The sequence below is a fragment of the Sceloporus undulatus genome, chromosome 6, assembly GCF_019175285.1.
Source record: "Sceloporus undulatus isolate JIND9_A2432 ecotype Alabama chromosome 6, SceUnd_v1.1, whole genome shotgun sequence".
Classification (NCBI taxonomy): domain Eukaryota; kingdom Metazoa; phylum Chordata; class Lepidosauria; order Squamata; family Phrynosomatidae; genus Sceloporus; species Sceloporus undulatus.
In genome coordinates, this window is record NC_056527.1 from 100317122 (window position 1) to 100341712 (window position 24591).

General features: G+C 38.7%; 4 protein-coding genes across 4 annotated transcripts; 3 read left to right on the forward strand and 1 right to left on the reverse strand.

Annotated features, from left to right (window-relative positions):
* LOC121933700 (olfactory receptor 6B1-like) lies at positions 1-945 on the forward strand. The gene has a single exon (XM_042473686.1). It carries the CDS (start codon positions 1-3, stop codon positions 943-945), a length of 945 nt encoding a protein of 314 aa, XP_042329620.1.
* A 6614-nt stretch (positions 946-7559) lies between these two features.
* LOC121933701 (olfactory receptor 6F1-like) lies at positions 7560-8528 on the forward strand. Its single transcript, XM_042473688.1, has one exon. It carries the CDS (start codon positions 7560-7562, stop codon positions 8526-8528), a length of 969 nt encoding a protein of 322 aa, XP_042329622.1.
* Positions 8529-12372: 3844 nt separating this feature from the next.
* Positions 12373-15913, reverse strand: LOC121933702 (olfactory receptor 8I2-like). The gene is made up of 2 exons (XM_042473689.1): positions 15905-15913; positions 12373-13320 (listed from the first exon to the last, which is right to left on the reverse strand). The coding sequence occupies exons 1-2, from the start codon at positions 15911-15913 to the stop codon at positions 12373-12375; spliced, it is 957 nt and encodes a 318-aa protein (XP_042329623.1).
* Positions 15914-16983: 1070 nt separating this feature from the next.
* Positions 16984-24124, forward strand: LOC121933703 (olfactory receptor 6B1-like). The gene is made up of 2 exons (XM_042473690.1): positions 16984-16993; positions 23187-24124. The coding sequence occupies exon 2, from the start codon at positions 23192-23194 to the stop codon at positions 24122-24124; it is 933 nt and encodes a 310-aa protein (XP_042329624.1). The 5' UTR covers positions 16984-16993; positions 23187-23191.
* Positions 24125-24591: the final 467 nt, after the last annotated feature.

Here is a 24591-nt window from a genome sequence, read left to right on the forward strand (position 1 = left end):
ATGCAGCTGGCAAACTGGACAGAGGTGTCTGATTTCATCTTGATAGGTTTTCCTGGAGGCCTGAAGCTACAGCTCTCACTATTTACAGTTTTTCTGGTTGCTTATGTACTGACAATAATGGAGAATGTGCTGATCATTGTATTGATCTGGCTGAATGTCAAGCTTCATAAGCCTATGTACCTCTTTCTGAGTAACCTTTCTTTCCTGGAGATCTGGTATGTGTCTGTCACTGTCCCAAGGATGCTTATTGGCTTTGTGACAGAAAAGAAGGATATCTCTTTTACTGGTTGCATGGCTCAGCTGTACTTTTTCATTGCTCTGGCATGCACTGAGTGTGTCCTATTAGCTGTTATGGCCTATGATCGCTATGTTGCCATCTGCAAACCACTGCATTACCCTGTCATCATGAGTCATGACTTCTGCATCCGCTTAGCAGGAGGCTCCTGGATAAGTGGCTTTTTTGTAGCTGTGGGGAAGATGGTTTTCATCTCACGTCTGAGATATTGTGGCTCCAACATCATAAACCACTTCTTTTGTGACATTTCTCCGCTTCTCAATCTGGCCTGCACTGACATGTCACTGGCTGAGTTGATTGATTTCATTCTTGCCTTACTCATTCTCATTGGTCCACTTTCTGTAACAATTGCTTCCTACTTCTACATAATTTCAACAGTGCTGCGCATCCCTTCAGTCAAAGGAAAGCACAAAGCCTTCTCCACATGTGCCTCACACCTCCTGGTTGTGACTATTTTCTATTCTGCCACCATTTTCATCTATGCACGGCCACGGGCTCTCAACTCCTTTAACTCAAACAAACTGGTATCTGTTGTCTACACAGTTTTTACACCACTTCTTAATCCAGTTATCTACTGCCTGAGGAATCGGGAATTCAAAGATACCCTCAGCAGAATAGCACACAGAGTTTCTTCAAGTAACATGGAGTAAAATTACACTGAATACAGAATCATTAGGAAATCTGTAGGAGCAACTGATTTTATATGAATCTACCGGCCTTTTAATGACTGCACTAGAGAGTGTCCTTGGGAACTGGTTGCCACTATTTGTAGTTATAAACTATTTGTAGTAAAAAAGTGGCATGTTTCTGAAATCAGAGGACAACATTGTTTAAATTTTATGCATATTGTTGCTACTTATTTTTATTCTTTTTGGAAACTTGTTGAAAGGAAGCAAATAAATCATTCAAAGAAGTTATTAGTACTTTAGATGTTTTATATATCTTGGCTGAAAGAGAGGATTAAGAGAATGCTTTTGTCCATGTTTTCAGAACATTTGTATGTCACATAGAAATGACAAAATGTGTTGCCTCTGAGTGTGGTGGAGTCTCCTTCTTTGGAGGTTTTTAAACAGAGGCTGGGTGGCCATCTGTAGGGGTGCTTTGATTGTGTATTTCTGCATGGTGACGGGTTGGACTTGATGGGTCTTGAGGTCTCTTCCAACTCTATGATTCTATGTATATCTCATTTGTGGATTAAGCAGTATATAATGTTTAACAGGCCCGGTACATACCTTTGGGAAAGGGTGGGGTGGTAACTGCTTTTTTGACTGCGGAGGGACATGGCAGCAGCCAAACTGCCTGGCATCCCTCCGCCTCAAAAAGAACCCGGAAAAACTGGGTTCTTTTTGCGACAGTGCTGGCACGTCACGAGATTTACTATTAAGCCTTGCAACTTCAATGATTCTACGTTAACTGTGACTGAATATCAGTCTATCCCATTGTAACCCATCTGAGGAAGCAGGTTCAAGTCGACAAAGACTCATCCTACTTCTATCTTCCAGTTAGTATCAAAGAGGCTGCAAGATTTCTTTGCATACTGATTTTCCAGACTATTTCTTTGCATTCAGGTTTATACAAGCCTTTGTCCATGCTATTACTAATTATTATGATGATTAGTATTCCACCATTTCCACAGCCCTGAGGTTCAAGGTGACTAAATGCCAGCTACAATAATCATGAATCTTCTAGACATGATTCAGATCATCGGCAGAATTAGATGATCTTCAGGTCTGGTTTCCTGATCTGGTGTCACCATGGACACTAAGCATGTTATTAGAGACATGTGAGAAATTTGTTTGGTTGTACTTCAATGCAAATTTCCAAACTTTTTACTCCGAATACCTAAATGCAATTGGCATGCAGGTGTCAAAATCTGTGCTTTCTTGAAGTTTAAGGTTGAATCAGAAACTAAAAATATAAACCGTTACATTCATATTTTCAAAATCATAAATAAAACTGCATATATTTGATAGATTTTATCAAACAATTGTCATATTGTAAAAAATTCCAAATACACATACATCTTATATGTACATTTCAGAAAGGCATGGGAAAATGCATATGTATGGGGGGAATATATGCAATCTCTATGCTAAATTTTAGAAAATGTGTACAAAATGATGTTTACATTTATTTACAGATTCAAATGTTCATTGTAGAAATGGGATATCCGTTGCAGAAATGACACCGAATGGCCTTAAACATGGATAAAGTATATAGAATTACCTGCCTTTAGCCTGATTTCACTCTGATTTGAATTTCAAGGGCTTTATACAAAATGCCGTCCTGGGCCTAATAATCCAAGAAGTTTAAGAAAGTAATATTTAGTTGTTTTATTTTGATTTAATCTGTGACTGTTCTTCCTTTTCTGTTTGATAAAGATGGAGGGAATATTCAAAACTTTTTTTTAAAAAATCGTTGAAAATGCTTCTTAAGTGTTGGAAAGCTCTAAGAAAATGAATAATGCACTGATGAGTTCAGAAATTATTCTGTGCAAAATTCCTCCATGTGCTGACATCCTGTCAGTTCTGATGTCACAAGTTAGACTTACACCTTTGTAACTGGTCCCTATTTACATTTACAATCATAATACCACTGCCATAATTTTGAATGCCCTCAAAATTCACTTTAAAATCCAGCAAACAGAACTGAGGGATGGAGTTCTGCATCACTGGCAAGTGAGGTACTGACAGATAATATATCTAGCTTATTCCTGCCAATGAGCCACAGTTGCCAAAGAGTTGTGAGAGTACCTCAGAGTCATCCCTGCTTTTGTTCCTCACACAAGCCCTGTGCAGACTAGCAGTTTGGACCAGCCTGGGGATGGAGTCAGAGCACCGTGATATTGCGTGCTACACTGCACAGTGTGCGGCATCACGATGCTCCTCCAGCTCAGCATCCACATAAAGCAGTGCTGAAGGAGCATCATAAAGCTGTGGCACCATGGCTATAGCGTCCTTTTGGTTGCCACGGCCCCAATCTAGGTGTAAAAGGGGTGGCTACATGCTGCCCCTTTGGGACTTTCTGTACAGCCCCACAGTGAAGAGCTGGTAGGAGTGGGCTGGACACATCATCCTTCAGTGCCCCACTCACCACATAGTTATGTCTTCATAGCTATGGGGCAGTACAGACCACCCCTTTCAGGGCGGTCTGTAGCTGCCTGTTTTTGGTCCACAGTGTGGCCATAGCAACCAAACTGCCCAGCAATGCTGCGGACCAAAAAAGGAGCTGCCTAGAGCGGTTCCTTTTTGGGACATCGTAAGGGCTGTGTTGCAGCCCTTATGACATCTCTTCCTTTGCATGACGTGTGGGTGCTGTGACGTCCACACATCATGCACATGCCCCCTTGTGTGAGTGGGGCAGCACTGTAATGGTGCCACCCACATATAGTGGGACTCGGGACCTTGCAGTTGGTGAGCAGTCCCAAGTCCAACCATCACCACCAGGATGCCGCGTCCTGGCAGTGTGTACTGGGCCAGTGTGTCTGATGCAGGATCTTGGCCTTTTCTTTCTTTCTTTTTTTAATACTTATAAGTTTTACATTTCTATTGCTATTTACATGTGGAACAGAACATTCATAAATGTTTGTTCCTAGGCATTTCACTCCATCAATTAGATGAAGTAGATTTAAGTCTATGAAAGCTTGTGCTACCAATTTCTTTTTCTCAGTCTTGCAACAAGATTCCTTTGTACTAGACCGAGAACACAAGTAATTCTAGGATGGTATTACAAAATGAAATGTCTAATGTTAGCAATCCAGATGCCTGCAAAATAGTTGGCCACTGAATTTGATCAGAAGCTTTTGTAAATTACCAGGGCCAGGAACCTGGGTGATCTGAAATCTTCCTGGAGAGACAGAGCACTATAAGACTCCTCTAAATAAGGTTCTGGTTATCCCTTTTGTTGACCTCAAATTCCAAGAATCATTTTTCTTGACCCTCAATTTTCTTGGATCATTTTTTCACATCTCTTCAGGTTAAGTGAACAAGAATCATGACCATATGTGTGTGTGTGGGGGGGGGACTAAACAGAGAGATGGCTTAAATAATTGATTATTAGTGAACATATCCCTAAGGTTATTGCTGAGAGAGATGCAGTAGGTCTCCAGTGTGTGTGGAGCAACTCTAGAAATAGCAGCACTATGTGAGGAAAACCTACTTTCTGTGTCTCCAACTGTACAAATTTTTCCTGATAGGTTAAAAAAATAAGCAACAATAAGATGTAGGATTTTAAGCATGTGAATGAATTGAGAAAGACAAGCAAAAGAGATTATCACACTGACTTTAAGATTATCGGCAGAAAATTGTATTTCTTTTATGAAGAATGTAGGTATCAGTGCTTCATTCAATAATAATATTTTTATATAATGGTTAGAATGTCTTTATGTCACCTGAATCATCTTGTGACTCCAGTAGATCATTCTGTTCTCACTCTGTTAAGGTGAATATATATGTATGTGTATGTATATATGTGTGTGTGTGTGTGTATATATATATATATATATGAATCTTGCAATACATTCTGATTAATTATTTTAAAATCTATTTGATCTTCTTCTTGTTCCTCTCTCTCTCTCTCTCTCTCTCTCTCTCTCTATATATATATATATATATATATATTCTTTTTTGTATTTGTTCTTCATAATATCTGCCTTTCTACTTTACTGAGAAAATACCAAGCTGCAAAAATGTGTTAGAAGGACCTTTTGCTCACTAAAATATCAAAGAATGAGAGACTCCTTCAGTGTTACTTGTTAAGGTGGGTATGGAAAGACTGGCAATAGGCTAAAAACTTAGAAATAGCATAGATATGAGAAACAGAAACCTTCATCCTACCATACAGAATTAATATATGAAATTCACTGCTACAAGGTTTTATGGTAGGCATTAGCTTAGCTGTCTTTTAATAAGTTTAGGCAAACTCAGGGATTTCTATCAGCAGTGATACTGCAGATAATGCTATGTTTAGAGGTTGTACCTCTGAATCCCAGATGCTAGTGACAAAGTTTATGGGAGGTCTGTGAGCTTTACATTCTGTTTTCAGAATTCCCAAAAATGTCTTTGTCTTTATAACTCATTGGAAGGTGCATGGCTCTTCCCTTGCAGAGGCAGGAAAGTACAGGTGGATACGTTGTCTTTGCCAACAAAAATACCTCTCTTTTTTATCGGTTCTTTCAACATATGTAGTATACCTTCTCTTGTTACCAAGGCAGGGAAATTACTTGTGCCAATCTGTTCATGTGAATCAGTGCTCCATGTACTTCCAGCAGCACCAGTTCTCATGAAAGTAGCTTAGAATCATATGTGGAGACATTTAAGATGACTTGCCTCCAGCATATTCTATTTTGTAACCAGGTAGATATATCTGAAGATATAGCTGTGATCTAGATAAAGCTGCACTTATGAAGAGTAAATGCAAATTATATGCATTACCCTTCTTAATTATTAACAGATTTTCTTTCCAGTAAAAGTCTTACTGATGCGTTTGCATGTTGTTTTGTATTTATACATCACTGATATAAGGTGGTATCTACCCATCCATCTATCTTCATAGATGTATTTTTGTAGTCTGCAGTCCTTGGCCTACTCAGCCCTATATTTTGTCCATTTTTAAGATGGAATAGTTGAGTTGAATGTCCATATATTATTTTCATATATGATAAGAATATATTATGTCCTCATAGAATTCATCATCTACCACTAACTCACACTGAGAAAACAAAATCTTTGAGGTTCTGAGCTTTTTTTCCCCAAGGGGGGAAAAAGCAGTACAAGTGTTAAGACTTGCATTCTATTCTGCCTAAATATCATTTCATTTAGTTTGCAGCTATTGGGTACAACATTAAATGAAGTTAATGGTTTATTTTCTTATTTTGAAGTCAGAGTGTGGTTTGGTAATAAATAGGATGTTGGACTAGAATTTGAATCCTCACTTAGACATGATGAACCAATGGGAGACCTTGGGGAAATCACACTGTCTCAGTTTCAGTGACAAACTCTTTCTGAACAAATCTTGCCAAGGAAATCCCAACTACTTGTACAATAATTTGTATGCTAGTGTTGGTTGTTGGTTGGTTGTTTGGTTGGATGGTTGGGTGTCATTTATTCGATATATCTGGTGGCTAGTTTTTCTGGGGGGTTTTGGGTTGTTGTTTAAAAAACTTGGACATAGCTAAATATTTTGTGAATGGCTAATCCTCATATTATTTTGTGTTGTTTTTGTGAATGGCTAACTTCTTATAAGGACATGTTTGTTCATACAGTTTCTTTATAATGTCCCTTAATGTGAGCTTTCAGGTAGCACAGTTCAGTTTCCTGGAAGTATGGAACACAGTCTGAGATGTCCAGAGATATCTATAGCATGCATGGTTGGGGATGGAACATTGACCATGAGGTCAAAGCGAGAGAAAGCCTCTTGTATTTCTGTTATAATAGAGATGGGGACCCTTTGGGGTCTAGCTGCTTTAGATTCTTTAGGGGTCTAATGTGGTCTTTAGAACCCACACAGACATCCAAAGGCCCTGGTACACCCTCAAAAGGCTTTAATAAATTATTTATCACCTTTTAACAAACTTTTGAAATTGTTTGCAGATTTTAAAATGCTTTGTGGATCTCACCTCAAGTAGACCCTGCCCCCAACGGCTTGATACACAACCTGTCATAATACTTCTCGTAATCCAAAAATGGCACTCTAAACCTCTAGAGCAGTTGAAATTGAAGAAGTGAGGCCCTCTATTGTCCAGAGCATACCCACTCCTACTTTAGAGTAACTAAAAAAGTACAAACTCTGGACGTCTATTAATAGGTAAGTCTCCACTGTGTTCAGTTAGACATACGGGCAGGTGAGATAAGAAAACAATGGGACTAGCTTGATTTTAACTGTGCTGTAGACTGAATAATCTTGTCTGTATCCATACTATTATATTGTGGGTTTTTAATGCTCTTTATTTGTCTTCTATTTCTTTGCTGCATGCTTGTATGTTTAATAGTTTTTGTTTTGCTTTTCTATCATTCACCTGTGTTTATTTTTTAAATGTATGGAGAACTCGGTAACACACATCAGCATATGTCTAGCATTTTAAGATGGAATTCATTAAATTTGCAAATTTGTGTTGTGAATAATCACTCATTTGACAATTTTCAAAAGGTAACAGAGACAAATATACAATCCTCTTACAATCATAGCATGTTTTACAATATTAAATCTTTTATTTCCCCTTTTTTCCTTCTTTCTCACTGCATTGCTAACCAGAAAGGATTTCAACATGGAATCTGCCAACAGGACTGTAGTGAAGGTGTTTATCATTTTGGGGTTCCCAGCTTCTCCACAGCTCCGCATGTTGTCCTTCACCCTCGTCTTGCTTACTTACATCCTCACCATCACAGCCAATGTAGTCATCATCTCAGTCATCAAGTCAAGCCATAAATTGCAGCGTCCCATGTACTATTTCCTTGGCAATTTCTCATTCATGGAGATCTGGTACACTACTTCCACTGTGCCCAAGATGCTGGAAAGCTTCCTGGCTGGCGGGAGTTCAATCACTGTGGCAGGTTGTATAGCCCAACTTTATCTTTTCTTTGCCTTGGGCTCCACTGAGTGTTTCCTTCTAGCTACCATGGCCTATGACCGCTACTTAGCCATATGCCGCCCACTTCATTATCAAACCCTCATGACCCTGCAGTTGACAACTTGGCTGGTGACAGCAGCCTGGGTGGGTGGTTTTCTGGCTCCTTTGCTACCCATTGTGCTAATATCTCGGCTTTCATTTTGTGGGCCTAAGGAGATTCACCATTTTTTTTGTGATGCTGGCCCACTCCTGAGACGGTCATGTGGCAATGCCTTTCTCAGCTCTACACTGGTCTCAGTCCTGGCTTCCCTTGTCATCCTCAGCACATGCCTGCTCACTATGGTGTCCTACATCTTCATCATCTCAACCATCCTCCGCATCCCTTCGGCCACTGGAAGGCAGAAGGCGTTTTCCACCTGTGGTTCACACCTTACTGTGGTGGTAATTTACTATTCCACAGTTATTTTCATATATGTAAGGCCCATTTCCCCTTTCTCCTCAGAGCTGGACACCATAGCATCAGTCTTTTATGCAGTAGTTACCCCACTGCTCAATCCAATGATCTATAGCTTGAGGAACAAGGATGTAAAAGAAGCTTTGAAGAAGATGGTGAGCAACAGCAGGGTGTTTGTGAAGAGTATTGGAGCTCTGACCATGATCTATTGATAACAAAGCATTGAAGTTTATTGCATTGGCCCTAAAACGGGCCCGTCGCATTATAAAATGTGTGCGTGTGCAGGCACATATGGAATGGGATGGGGCTAAGAACTCCATTTTACTGCACGCCGGAACGCCACCACTGCCACCGGGCATTCCAATTGCGTCTTCCCTCTGTTCCAGAGAGCACCATTTCTGAGAACTGTTCTAAAGCGTTCTCAGAAATGGTGCCCTCTGGAACGGAAGGAGGACGTGATTGGAATATCCGGCGGCAGCGGCAGCATTCCTTCATGCAGTAAAATACAGTTCTTAGCCCCATCCTGTTCCGTGTGCGCCCATGAGCGCACACGTTTTGTAACACTACGGGCCCATTTTAGGGCCTGTGCGATAAACTTAATTATATGAGCAAGATTAAAGGTGCTCCTTGGCTCTAATGTGCCAAAATATTTCATTCTCTTCCTTTTTTTTAAATGAATCTTTTTTCATCTCATTTTCCATCTCTCCCTCCTTCCTCCTATACAGATATAAATTGGTTTAACTATTCTTTGCTTCAAGGATCTCTGAGAAGTGTTGCTAGGACAAGAAAAGATTCTAATGGGAAATTTAATCATCCCCACCAATCTGCAGTTCCCAAGTGCCTTTTAGAGGAAGCTTTGTCTCAGGAAACCACTGCAAGTTTAATGCCACAGGAACACTCTTTATTTCAGTGTTTTTTTTTTCACATGGCCAACACCCCTGAGTAATCCAAGACTTTTTCATTATGAACAGTGCTTATATTTCTTCTGTTGTGTATATGTTTTGAAGAGAAATAAATAAAATGTATTTATTTAAAGGTGTTATAACATCTTGGTGGATTTTTTCATTCCCCACACTAAGTGTTAAATAAAATCTTGTCAAAATATTTGCTGCACAGTAAAGGCTGATTGAAAGACAACTTGCCCCTTCTTTAGATATTTTTGGAGGCTGAGGCTGAGTTTATATCAGCTCAGTTATTATGATTGTGATATTCTCAGTTCACCAGGACTTTTTATTTTATTGCATATATACACATAACATTTTTTTCTCACCATTTCTTCTGCTGGAATCCTTATTTAAAAAATCATTTAAAAAAAGAAAACAGCAACAAAATGCACAGCATTAAAAGAATTAAGAAAATTCAAGTAGGAGTGAAGACCTAAGCAATGTGACTGAAGTCTGTTTATTTGTTTTTAATGTGGGACACATGAGGTGGAATTACAATCTTGAATCTGCTGGAGATTCACATTCAGGGACATGATGGACTGAATGTGACCCCCAAAGCCTCCTTTTGCAGCTTGACAGCACCCAACTAGAGGTTCTAAAACACTGAAGATCAGGATGCTAGGAAATGATGTCTGTGGTGCACTGCCTTGGAACAAGTAATTGTGTCAAGTTCCTGAGGGGTCTTTTTGGGTGCCTGTTCTTTTCAAGTGCCTGTTCTTAATGTATCCTGTTACCAGGTAAGTGCTGCTGATATTATTTCCCAGCATCCCAACCTCCAGTGCCTCAGAAAAACTTCTCTCCCAGGCTGCAAAGGTAGGTATGGTATTATCAGATGTACTTACAATGATAGAGCTCCATCATCACAGTTACATTGATGATACAGGATAAGTCATTACGTATTAAATATCCTGAAACCCAGAGCAACATCTCACTTTGAAGGAAAAATAAAACTTAACTCAAAGGTCCCAAGATTATTCTGCTGAGGTGACATACTCTGAGGACTGCAAAACCTGATCAGATTCATCCTCACACAGTTGATGGGGAACATTTCTCCTCAAAACAAGCTATAGCAAGAAAACAGGGTTTGGAGATACTGATCTCAAGGGAAATATGTACATTTTTGTAAAATGGGCAGTACTGGAAAATGTAATAACATGTCTTGTTGCATGAACTAGTAAAAGTTGTAGCACCAAATAAGTTTTCTGTGTCTTTGTTCTGTGTCTTCATTCCGTGTTCTTTTGCTTGTTGCATGTGCATCTTTAGCTTCACAAAGGGAAAGACAGTAGCAGCATTTGCTGAGGTTTGACTGCTGCTTGCAAGGGAATGGGGTGGGGTGGGGTGAGATGGGATGGAGGGAAGATACAGAACTGCATTTCAATGTAGGCTTTCATAGGATCTATGTAGTGTAATTTAAATATCAAAACAGTTAATCAAAATGAAGTAGAACTGTTATCAACTGATACAATAATCACAGCATAGCTTCTATTATCACATGGATGTGATCCAAAGAGACAATGACAATAACAATTATACAAATGTTGGCTGTAGGCGAATGAGTGCTTTAAGGGGAATGAGTGCTTTAAGGGGCAGGGCAGGGGCAGGGCAGGGGAACCTTTACTTCATCCCAATTCATCCCAATGAATCCACAAAAAGTCCAGGAGATACATTTTCTACCAAAGGTTTATTCCTTCCCTCAAATACACTCATTCCTCCATATTTGCGACTTTGATATTTGTGTATTTGACTATTAACGGATTTGATTAATATGTTCTCTCTAGGAATATCTAGGACCTCCAGTGCAACTCTATGGTCAATTTTAACTAAAAGTTCCACCGAAAGACCCAGAGATTCCTAGAGAGAATACTTTACTAGACATTTGTAGCTTCTCCAGGGCAGTTCTAAGGTAAGTGTCTGTTGGACATTGACCACAGAGTTGCCCTGGAGGACCTAGATTCCTAAAGAGGTGTCCTCTCAGGTAAAAACATGGTGGTTTTGTTATTTGCGGTTTTTTCCATATTCACGGGAGTCTTGTGCCCCTAACCCTAGCGAATATGGAGGTACAAGTGTATAATCCCTGGGAATTCCCCCAAACTTTCCTTTTTAGAACAGAGAAAAGAGAGGTGGACTCCCCTCCTTCTATATTTTATTAGAGATCAGATTAAATGGAGTGAATACAACAGCACTCAGCTCTCAGTTAGGAAGAAGCACAGGGAGGTGTCCCATTTGTCCCATTTTTGCTTTTATCTCCAATTTCTCCATGGAGAAGTACCTGAAAGCTTTGCCTAGCACAGAACAGCACTCCTGCAGTTGTCATTTAGTTCACACACACAACTGTTTTCCCCTTTCATATTCTCCCAAATGAAAGTGAGGGCTAAAATAAGTTTTGTCTCCCACTACAACATCTGTTCTGGCATTGAACCAAGAGAAATGAGATCTTAGTGGTCAGGAGCATAGTCATTCTCCTTGGCATCATCTGGTTCATGTAGATTAGAGATGACTGCCATCAATGGTACAAAAAGATTGGTGAAAAAACAATACATTCTGAGTATCATGAACATAATTATTTATACACATAATTATTTAACTTGCTATTGTTTGGTTCTTTTTTTTTTACTGCAACAAATGACTCATAACCCAAATTTGTTCTGCATCCCTGTTTTAGAGAAACCATGTAAAATGGCCAAAGAAAGCTGCATCATATGTATTATTTTTTATAAAATCAATGCAATTTTAATGTCAGTTTTGTACTTTGCAGTTTTTAAAACACTGATGAGGGGTGGCTGCTGCTCTTTCTTATTCCCTTGTTCTCATCTCTTATAGATCTTAGGATCTCTTTCTTGCTATCTTCATAGCCATGTTTAGGGATGGGGGAGAGGACCTTCTAGAAGTCCATGCTAGGGGATGCTTTCTGCAGCTGGCAAGGACCTTGGGTGAAAAAATGGTATGTGTCAAATATTTTAATAAAGCAATATTCTCAATGTACTTCTTCTTCAAGATATCTCAACTTTCATTTCCCATTATGCTTTACCATTGGCCATGCTATCTCAGGGACGTAAAAGATGGAATTGAAAGTATCTAGATGAATCCCACTTACAATCACTAGTATAATTTCTTAAATTCTTTGGGGCAACATGAACTTATGGGCAAATTTTCTCAAGGCCTCTTTCACTTCTTTATTCCTTAAACTGTAAATAAGAGGGTTGACCATTGGAGTAAGAATAGTATAGAAAACTGAGAATACTTTGGTTGAGCCTTTCATGATGGGGTAATCTGGTAGAAGATAAACAATTATTAAGGACCCATAGAAAATGGTGACCACAATAAGGTGAGAGAAGCAGGTGGAAAAAGCCCTTTCCCTCCCAGAGGGTGAAGCGATTCTTAGAATGGCTGATATGATGCAAATGTAAGATGTTACTGTTAATATGAATAATGGGAGAGTGAAGAGAGAAGATAACATGAAAGTAACCTCTATAATCAATGAAGTATCATCACAGATCAGCTTACTCAGAGGTATGAAATCACAGAAGAAATGGTCAATTCTGTTGAAACCACAGTAAGTTAACTGTGCCATCCATATAACCACTACAGAGACAGAGAAACAACCACTTATCCAAGACCCAGCTGCTAAAGAGATACAGACCTTGTTATTCATATAGAGCTGATATTGCAATGGTTTGCAAATGGCTAAATACCGATCATAAGACATCACAGATAATATACATGTTTCTGTAATCACCAAAAGGCCAAATAAATATAACTGCACAAAGCACCCAGAAAAAGAAATAGTTCTATTTCCTGTTAGAAAGCTGGTCAGCATTCTGGGCACAATTGTTGAGGAATAGCAGATCTCCAAACAAGATAAATTCCCCAAGAAGAAATACATTGGCGTGTGAAGATGCCTATCATTCACAACCAAAAAAACAATGAGGAGGTTTCCAGTCATGGCCAAAATGTAGATGCTAAGAAATAGCAAGAAGCAGAGAATCTGCAGGTCAGGGTGGTCTCCGAATCCCAGAAGAATGAATTCAGTGATCGTAGTTTCATTTCTCAAAGGGATTACCTAGTGGAAAAGAACCATGCAAAATATTGTGATGGATTATTATGAAAATAAAAGATGTTCTGCAAATTAGATAATGCAGCTTTAAAATAAATAACAGCAATACTGTTACCTAACCTTAATATTGAATGTAACTGCCAGTGTCAGATAGGGATTATAGTGACTGGAATATGTATGGCAGATCTGGGTTTTAGCTATGACACTCACTGGGTGACCTTGGAACACTTACTACCTTTGTCCCAAGAAGAAATACCTCATAAAAGTGAAAATAATTTTTATAGGAAAAAGTTCATTAGAGGAAGAGCAGAATATAAATATAACAACTAAATAAATACATTTTGGATTGTGCAGAACACTTCATCTATATTGTTTCAGTAGGGTGAATGGGACACTGGAGAATGACATACACAGATCTAAAATTGGTAATTTAGTTCTGACTAGGAAAAAAAATCAGCATAGGCTTTATAGACTATACCAAAGCCTTTGACTGGATAGATCATGAAAGGCTATGGAATGCCCTTAAAATCCCGGGAGTGCCAACACATCTGATAGTCCTTTACATAGGAGAAGAGGTCAAAATAAAATGCTTCCCAACTGGCAAAGGGGTGCAGGCAAGGAAGAAAGTGCAAAAGCAGGGTTGCTGTTGAGGACAAAGAAAACAAAATAATGAGCGTAGAGAATCTACACAAATTCAACATCGACAATGAAGAAATAGAAATAATAAAAGAGTTCTCATACCTGGGATCAAACACTGATCAGAACAGGGGCTGCAGTCAATAAATCAGAAGGCTAAGAATGAGACGGGGAGCTTTGAAAGAACTAGAAAAGATCCTAAAGAGTAAAGATGTACAAGTGAACAGGAAAGTTAGAATAGTGCAAGCCACTGTATTTCCTATTACCATGTATGGATGAAAGAGCTAGACAGTTAAGAAAGTGAATAGGAAGGGAATCAATTCATTTGAGATATGGTGCTGGAGAAGAATGCTAAAGATACCATGGACAGACAGAAAGACAAACAAATAGATCCTAGAACAGATCATTATCCATGTTCAGCATGGTGTGTGGGAGCACTCTTACTGGTGCCCAGAAGCACATCTTTGTAATTTGCTAACAGGGCTTTGTTGTGTTTCTGCAATGTAGTTACAGTTTCACAAAGTTATGAAACATTGACTGTGATGTAGTATCTCCATCAACATAATTATAAACATCAAACATACTAAAACCACGTTTAAAGAACTTAAGAATTTATAAAGGCTAAATTCAAAGTTGAAATTCAAATTCATGGACTGGACTTTTGTGACTCTTCTTGACCTTTTTGACTTAGAATATTAAAGCTTTGAAGAATAAACTTGCCTGACACAATACTGCCCATTTTATCACTTTGATACCCCAGGAGTTTTCCCGTAAAAAATCTGTTGTGAAATCAAGTTAAGCAGTCCTTTTTCATGTCATCATGTGATTATTCAAAGCTGTTTTATTTTCAAAAAAGAATTGATCATTGTCACTAAGAACAAAATATATTTGGCCCTCCATATTCATGGATTTTTTTATCCATAGATTCAAGCATCAACAGCTTGAACAACATTTTTAAAAAAATCTATAAATTCCAAAAAGCAAATCTTGATTTTGCCATGTTATATAAGGGTCATCATTTTACTATCCATTTAATTTAATGGGACGTGAATATTCACAGATTTTGATAACAATGAAGGTCCTGGAACCAAACCCCAGTGGATACTAAGGGCCCACTGTAGACACAGTGCAAGCTCTCAAGCAATGCAATACATGGTATTTCCTGAAAGTTCAAGATTTTTCCTTTGCAATATAGAAAATAATAGTACATGCACTTGACAATACTATATAACTTCTATGGAATGACAAAGAAATATAGGCACTATACAGTAATGCCTTTTCTGCATATTTTACATGGAGGATCTGGTTTTGTAAACTAATTTCAGTGAGGAATGTAGTACTCTAGTAAAATCCTATGTAAGTACCCACTCATTCACAAGGCTTTACTTCCAGGTAAGTAGGCATATATTTGAAGCTTTAGTACCTGTAAGCATAAATATCCTAAAGGAACTAGATCTTTTCTGATCTTAGAAGCTAAGCAGGGTCAGCTTAGGTTGTACTTGGATGGAAGATCACCAAAGGGTACCAGGTGCTGTAGACTATATTTCAGAGGAAGGAATAGACAAAAACACCTCTGATTATTTCTTGCCTAAGACAACCATATGAAATTTCATGAGGTTGCCATAAGCCTTGGAAGGCACATACGCACACACATACATTGATTGTATAACAGTTACTTACACAAAGACACACATTTATATTTTTGACAAAAGTGATGTGAATCCAAACCTCCCAGTCCTAGGCACAATTTCTATTACCTGTACCATTCAAATCATGAATTTAAAAATATACATATTAAAAAAAACAACCTTGAGAAGAAAAAAATTGAAATTCAAGTGGATAAATAGATTCGCTACACATTTTTCAGTTGCTTGTTCTTGGATAGCTAGCTAGATATTTCTCTTTTTCAGAATTATGGAGTAGTCATATTTGTCCCAAATTTCATACCACTTACCACATTCATTGAGATAATGAAGCAGTGCATGTCCCAGCAATGTGAGAGTGACTCTTGGAAAAAGAAGAAATATATCTACCATCTTCATAACTTATTTGTTTTTACAAATGGATTTTATGCCATGGGACAGTCTTTGTTCTTATGGGCATTCCTGTGATACTATCCAGGGGATTTGTTGAATTAGTTCATCTACCATGCCATGGCGAACATATAGATCAATTTCGTAATAATAAAATTTAATATGCACCAACATACATCTCTGGCTGAAAGCGGAAAAACAAGAGCTGCTTTTGCATTGCAGAATTAGTGCAGTTTAACACTACTTTAATTGCCCTGGCTCAGTGCTATGGGATTCTGAGAGTTGTAGTTTTATAAAACATTTAGCTTTCTCAGGCAGTATCCAGACCGGCGCTTTACGCCGGCCTGGATACCTGCTATGGTTGCCTCGGGGCATCCTTTACAGATTCCCCCTAACCCTAGCATGTAACCGCGGTGTAGTAATGGCAGCGCCCTGTCTACATGGGCGCCGCCATTACGACATCATGGCCACGCTGCCTCCAATGGAGCAGCGCGGGCATGATGCACGTGTGCTGCTGCAGAGCGCTTGTGGCGCCCTTCCAGCAGCACCAGAAGGATCTCTGAAACGGAGCTCCTTCCGCCGCTTGTATCGCTGGTGCAGCCTTTACATGGCTGCACCAGTGATACAAAAGAGAAAGGGCCCGAGCGGCCCCTTTTTCTCTCTCCCCACTGTTGTCGGGGCATGAAACCCCAAGGACACCCCTTTCCAGGCCCCGGGGAAGCGGCATTTTGGTGTTTCCCCGCGGCCTGGAAAACCATCGGATCGGGGCCTCTGGGGCTGCTGCTGTGGCCGCTAAGGCCCTGATCTGTCGGGGAAAGGGGCAGGTGCAGGCTGCCCCAAAGGAGCAGTCTGTATCCCGCCTCAGAGATCTTTGATGACACAGCAAAGAAAAAATATCAGGATCCCATAGGATGGAGCCACGGCAATTAAATCACTCAAACTGCATTAATCCTGCAGTATGGCAGTACCCATGGAAACCAACTACATAAGAAAGATAGGATTATTTTTTTATTCATTATTTATTTTAGCAGTAGTCCAGATTGTCTAAAGCATCAACCAATGAGTTTTAGGTGGTCTCAATTAACAAGCCAAAATGTATACTTGCCAGCACACCATAACTGGCATTTGCCATATGTGCAAGGAATTGGAGGAGTGTGATGGTAACAATATGCATATTCTTCTCCTCCACCTGCCTTTTGTGGAGGGAAAACTTTGTTATTTGGTCAAAGTAATAGAATAGCCTAAGCCACAGAGAAATATAATAACAAAGTTGGAGGCACAAAATGGATGTCATCATGGGCCTCCACCCCAAGGTCCTGGAGAATATTTTGGTGCTGTGCATCCAGTGACAAGAAAGTAGATGGACACTTCTCTGCCACTCATACTCTACAGTAGCCAGTATATTGTCATGAAAGGACTGCAGCAACTAACCTTGAATTAATTGATATTCTCAGCCATGATTTCTAATTACAAAGACAAATCAGTCCATTTGTTTGCAAACTATATCCAGGAAGTTACACATCTACCCTCATTGCTGACCAACTCATTAAATAACGAGACCAGACACAGAGAACTGGGTTATAAAATGGGCAACTTTATTAAAATTCAACTTTATTAAAATTGAGAACTGCAAGCCCAGAGGGGAGATCTGGCAGATGGTCTGCTCCAAGACCAATTCCCCAGCTTCCAAAAAGGGCGAAAACACCTGAGCCCCAAGTGCAATCCATAATTTGGGTTGCCCCTGGCCGGCCCTCATCCGGAAGGCCAACCCAAGACTTCCCCACTTAACTCTCAAGACTTAAGTGAGGGTTTGAATCTCAAGCCTGCCCCAAGGCAAGTCTCTTTCCCTTCATGTTTAGCCTCAAGACGTAAACCTCCATTCCAGAGACCCACCTTCACCCATTCGGAGGGTGCCGAAGTGCTCACCGTACTGACTAGCTCCCCCCGCCTATGCATGAGGCCTATTTATGGCCACACCCCAAGCCAATCGTCCAATTCCTCATCCAGCAGTGTAGGGTAGGCAAAAAACCCTTGGGAAAACAAGGGCAAAAATTCCTACTTGGCTCCGAAGCAACCAGAATGAATCTTACACTGTCGTCAAGGTGGGAGGGTGGGCCAGCTCTTTTGAACTGACAGGGAGGCAAGGGCAGGAGAGCCTTAAATAGGCTTAGCCCCGCCCCCTCCCTATCTAACGGCTGCTCAAAGCATGCCATTTTTATTTAAATCTTCTGGTCTCTCCAATGAGAGGCCAGCAAAACCTTCTTGCTGGGCCAATGGGCCCCGAGAATCAACAAACACAGATGGCATCACATTCCTTGTAAGAATGACTTCTGTGGATTGCCATCAGATCAGTTTTGACTTACAGTGAGGCTTATAGATGAGAGACCTCCAAGACAACCTGTCATCAACAGCCCTGCTCAAATCCTATAAATTCAGGGCTATTTGAGTCTATCCATCTTGAATGTGATCCTCTTCTTTTCCTACTGTCTCCCACTTGATCAATCATTGCTGACTTTTCTAATGAGTCATGTCATCTCACGATATGGCCAAAGTGCAATGACCTCAGTTTAGTCATTATGACTAATAGGGAGAGTTCAGGATTAATTTAGGCTGCTTCTGCACTCTAGAAATAGTGCAGTTTGACACTGCTTTAACTGCCATAGCTCAATGCTATGGAATTCTGGAATTTGTAGTTTTCTGAGATATTTTCACTGTCAGAGAGCTCTTGTGCCACAACAAACTACAAATCCCAGAATTGCATAGAGTTGAGCCATGATACGCAAAGTAGTGTCAAACTGCATTATTTCTGCAGTGCAGATGCAACTCCATTTATTTGTTGGTGTTTGTGTGTGTGTTTGTTTTTATTTTGGCAGTGCATGGTTTTTGTAGAACTCTCCTACAACATATTTCAAATGAGTTGATTGTTTTGCTGTCAAATTTCTTCATTGTCCAGCTTTCACAACTGTGCATCTGACTCTAACAATACTAAACATTTTACCTCTGATATTACTAATTAAGTAGACTGCTGGTGTCCAGGAGGTTTTGTTAAAATGCACCCCACTATAAACCTAATGTCACACTGTGTTGAGTCAAGATTTGGAATACCTCATGCCCTATTCAGAAACTATATAATCCAGGTGTAGATTTTAATTAATTAATTAATTAATTAATTAATTTAGCTCTTTCTCCATATTCTTTCCTCTTGTCATGCATATAAGTTACACATCAGGATGAGCAAATGTTGTGGCACTCTCACATCTTTCAGAGTGAGTCATATTTTTTAAAATCATCTTCTACACTATTAACGGCTTTGCTGTAATCTATAAAACACAGGTTGATTTTCTTCTTAAATTACTTGATGCACCCTATTATACAACATATGCGTGCATTATGACCCCCTACTGACTCTTCCTTTTCTGATCCCAGCTTGGACATCTAACGTTTCTCATTCCATATATGATAAAAGTTTTTGTTTTGAAATTCTGAGCATTGGTTTGTTTGCATGGGAGATTAATGCAATAGTCCTGTAGTTACGTCCATCCCTGGTGTCCCTTTTCTCAGGGGCTGGAATGTACATTAAGCATTTCCAGTCTGTGGGCCATTATTTTGTTTTCCATGTTTGCTGGCAGATTTAGTCACAATTTTAGTGGACTTTGGTCCAAAACACACTGCAGAAATAATGCAGTTTGAGACAGCTTTTACTGACCTGGTTCAAAGCTAGGGAATTATAGGATCTGTAGTTTTGTGAGACATTTAGTCCTTGTCAGAGAGCTCTGGTGCCACAATAAACTACAGTTCCCAGGATTCCATAGCACTGAGCCAAGGCAGTTAAAGTAGTCTCAAACTGCATTATTTCTGCAGTGTGCTTTGTATCTTGGTCTCTGTAGCTTGAAACAGTTCTGTTGGTATGAAATCTATTCTTGGTGATTTTTTTTCTCCCATGTGCTTTGAGAGTAGTTTCCACTTCACTTTCTAAAACTGTGGCTTCATTGAATTAATCTGTCATCCTTTCGCCTTTTTTAAATAGTCCCATAATCTTTTTATTTATTTAAGATTATGTTTAAAAAATGTGTTGATGAGAATGGCTGACTCCTTACCATCCTATCCACATTTAGCTAAAAGTGTATTCTATATTTATCTCATCATACAATTTCAATGAGTCCTCCTCACAACTATAGAATTTCAGGCTAATTTGGATATATTAACACTCATTTGCCCATTCAGTGCTAGTAACAATTTTCTACATGACAGTTAACACCAAGCCATAAAGTAAATTACACAGGTACTTTATGCTTCACTCAAGACTTTGTTTCCTTTAACCCTCTTTTCCCACTAAGGGATCATGAGGAACTATGGAGACCGTCTGCCTTCTCATTAAATATAAATCAAGACATCCACTCATGAATTTGCTTTCAAAAGACCAAGGGATTTTGCTCTAAGCAAAGAAACCACCACCGTAAAATCTCTGAAGGCTATGAAAGGCTATAGGCATGTTGAAAATATTGTTTGGTATTTGATGCATTGATAACAGTCTCAAACCAGCAACATGATTATCTGAAAACCTGCAAGCAGACCTGTCATGCTACTTTTTTGCTTCTTGAGCCAGTTAAAGCAAATGTGAGTTAAAATACATCAACGCTTCTATTTTCATTGATACTAGCACTGAATGGGCAAATGAATGTCATCGTTGTCTTCTTTCCAAATGCACAAATGAGTCCTCTGTTCTCTAGCTCTGTTTTTATACCTAGATGCTACCATCCAGAAATGAGTGGGTCTGTAAGAGATTATTGGAGAGACTGCTGTTGAGATTGAGGTTGGTGATGATGATGCTCCTGCAAATAACATGAAAGGGAAGTAAATTATTTCAACATAGAGTATGGGAAACAGATCTAAAATCATTGTCCTAAGTTCTATGATTGGTCTTGACGACAGGCAGAGCCATGGAAGCAGCTGAATTTTCTTTTGTGTTGGTATGCCATTGATTCAATGGGTCTACTCCACTTGGACTAACCAACAGAATTTCAGCCATTATTTATTCTTCACACACACACCATTTCCCTTCCTAATGTTATGCACCAAAGGACATTTGTTTATAAGTTATAGAACAAGTATTTTCTCCAGAAAAATAACTACTAAAGGAAAAGGAATTTTCATGGAAATAGTAATGTTCCAATTAGATAAGGTTTAGGAATTGGATTTCTCTTTAAGTGTGTCAATTCTGTATGTCCTCTTCCATTCCATTTTTGCATTAAACAAATAAATGATATTTTAATGCATATTGGAATGTCATTAGCTCTTTCTTATATGGGTTTTGATACATTTACAGTGCAGTCATATATTCCAGTTTCATTGAGTTCAGTGGAATCTAATCCCAGAGGAGTGTGCAAACCTGCTGAAACAGTGCTGCAGTATTTGGAGAAGTGCAAAATCCAGTGGATGTTTAAGTTATAATATTCTTATTTGTCCAAGGAATGCAGTTCAGGTAATATTTTATTGGAATTTGTAATGATGTCTAGATAAAAACAAGACTAAAATAAAGATATATTTTTTTATCTAAATGGTGTTGCAAAGATCTTCTAATTATCATGGTGTAATATATTATTAATGGTGTCAACAAGACGTTCCTTTTCATCATCAGACATAACAGAGAAGAGACAGGTAGCGGGTTGTTCATGTAAATTCTGGCTGATGAAGATATGTGTTAAATACCTTGATATGTGTTTAAAAGATTGTATAAAGAGCTTGGGGCTTATTTCCACAACACATAGGATCTATTAAGGATGGATAGACGTGTTGAAACATAGGGAAAGGTATATGGATAATCAGACTATATATATGGGCAAAAAGACAGTAGAGATAAGCAGATATGGCCTGTGTGGAATGCGCATGTATAGGTTTATTTGAAAAGATAATTTATGAATTAAAAATAAAAGAAATTTGTAGATTTTTTGGGGAAAAAATAATCTTAATTTATATCTATCTTTTCCTGTGCCTCTATATGCTGAAATCCAGTGATAAAGGAGATGTTGGAGTGGATTCAGAGTATGTCAGTTGTACTTTGTTTGTACTGAAGTCAATATAGACTTAAGTCATGAGTAAATTGTCACATTGATTTCAGTGGAGGTTCAGTGAAAATAAAACTCAATGAATGTGTTGGAAAATTTAATGTATGGAAAGGGCAGAGAGATGTTCACACTGACCAGACTCACCAGTGCCATCCTTTATGTCATCTGGACCTGGTTTAAAGTGTGGGAAACACTGATATCACAGGGAATTTGTGAATGAAGGACACAGACCTTCCATGGTCATTGGTCAAGACAGTAGATTGGGGGCAGGTTTTGCTGATTTTTCACATTTTAAGATATATATATATATATATATATATATATATATTTAAAAATGTTTTCTTCCAAAGAAAATAATGTCTTTGGAAGACATTAAGACAAAGGAAGACAAAGGTGTATATTGTGCAAAACCTGCTGATGTCCACACACACACTCACACACATAGTTGGGCCATATTTATTTATTTATTTATTTATTTATTCATTTTTGCCAAATAGAAACTCCAGAAATGAAAAAAAAAAAGCCATGCTTGTTGACCCTTTTTTCAAAGTATTGCAGCATGCTTCAGGACCAAAATGTGCAACTATTCATCACATCTCTATTCCAAATAGCCTTGATATTGAGGGAAATTTCTAAAATACATTTTGGTATACCACAGCATCTATTATGTCAAAGGGAAAAAGATTTTTTTAAAAATTCTGTAATGAGCATATAAAAGTTATTATAAATGACTGATGTGACTCTTTTGAGCATAGACACGGACATTTTAGGTTTAAGGTGATTATTTTAAATCATATATTTGCTAGAAGATAAGGAGTTGGATCTGAACTGAACTAAATCAACTAACAAATGTTCAATTGATTTTATTTGAAAATGTATGAACACCCACCATACAAAGTTAAACATACAATGTTAAATATACTTAAGATCAATCAAATTCCTTAAAGGAATTAAGCATGCACTAAAGTCTCTTTTAGGAAAATAAATGTGATTTTAAAACTGTTAATAGCAAGTAGATATACGTGCTCCCTGTGTATACTTTTTTGCTGTAATTTTTTTAAAATTAAATTTCATGATTAACTATTGTCTTCCTTCTATATAGGATCTCATTACTGGTACAAGCAGATCCATTCTTTTGGGAAGATGGAGAACTACACTATCATTTCTGAATTCATCCTTCTGGGGTTTCCCTCTGGACTGGAGCTCCAGCTGTTCCTTTTTATGACCTTCTTCCTAACTTACATACTAACTGTTTCAGAGAATCTCATCATTATCTCCATAGTAAAAAGTAACAGGAATCTTCACAAACCCATGTATTTCTTCCTTGGAAATTTATCTTTTTTGGAAATCTGGTATATAAGTGTCACAATTCCAAAACTGCTAATAGATTTCTGGTCACAGAACAAGATCATCTCCTTTCAGAGTTGTATGGCTCAGCTCTACTTCTTCATCTCACTGATGTGCACTGAATGTGTCCTCCTAGCAGTCATGGCATATGATCGATACATAGCTGTGTGTAACCCACTTCGCTATTCAGCTATCATGACCCATAGACTATGCTTCCAGCTTGGTGTGCTGTCCTGGGTGTGTGGCTTCTCTGTATCCTTTGTCAAAGTCATCTTTATATCCAGATTGACCTTTTGCAGCCCTGGGGTAATTAATCACTTTTTCTGTGATATCTCCCCAGTACTCAACCTCTCATGTACTGACATGTCAGTGGCTGAACTGGTGGATTTCATCTTGGCCTTGGTCATCCTCCTTGGTCCACTCTCTGTAACCATCGTGTCCTACCTGTTCATTATCACGTCTATTTTTCGCATCCCCACAACCCAAGGAAAGAAAAAAGCTTTCTCAACTTGTGCTTCACACCTCACTGTGGTCATTATCTTTTTCTCATCAACAGTTTTCATGTATGCCAGGCCTCGAAAAATTCATCCTTTTAATCTCAACAAAATAGTGTCCATCTTCTATGCTGTGGTCACTCCAGCTCTCAATCCGCTCATCTATTGCCTGAGAAATAAGGAAGTGAAAGAGGCATTGAAGAGAAATATAGGAATGAAATGTCCTGTTGGATAAACATAGATACTGGGTAACCAAAGGGGAAAAAAGGAATTGAGATGGTGAATGCATGGATTCCAAGACTGGAAACTGAGGGGCTCTAAAGATTTGTCTTTTGAAACATTATCTTTTGTACCATCCTTAAACATCTACAGAGCATATCTGAAGAGTTTAAAGCAGTTTATGTCTTTCTGTCTTTTATGTCTATCGTTGTAACTCTCATGTCAACTCTAACATAGGTTATTTTTATATATCCTCGTAGTGCACATATGAGGAGGAACATTTGTGAGTGTGGTTATATTGCAAATAATATTGGGGGAATGTGGTGGTTCAGCAACTATAAGACCCCACCTTCCATAAGGCCAGCCAGCATGGGCAATGGGCATGAATAATGGGAGCTGGAGTTGAACAACATACATTCTACCACCTTGATCTAAAAAACTCATGATGAAATATATCTACTGAGAACTTCTCTTTGTCATGTT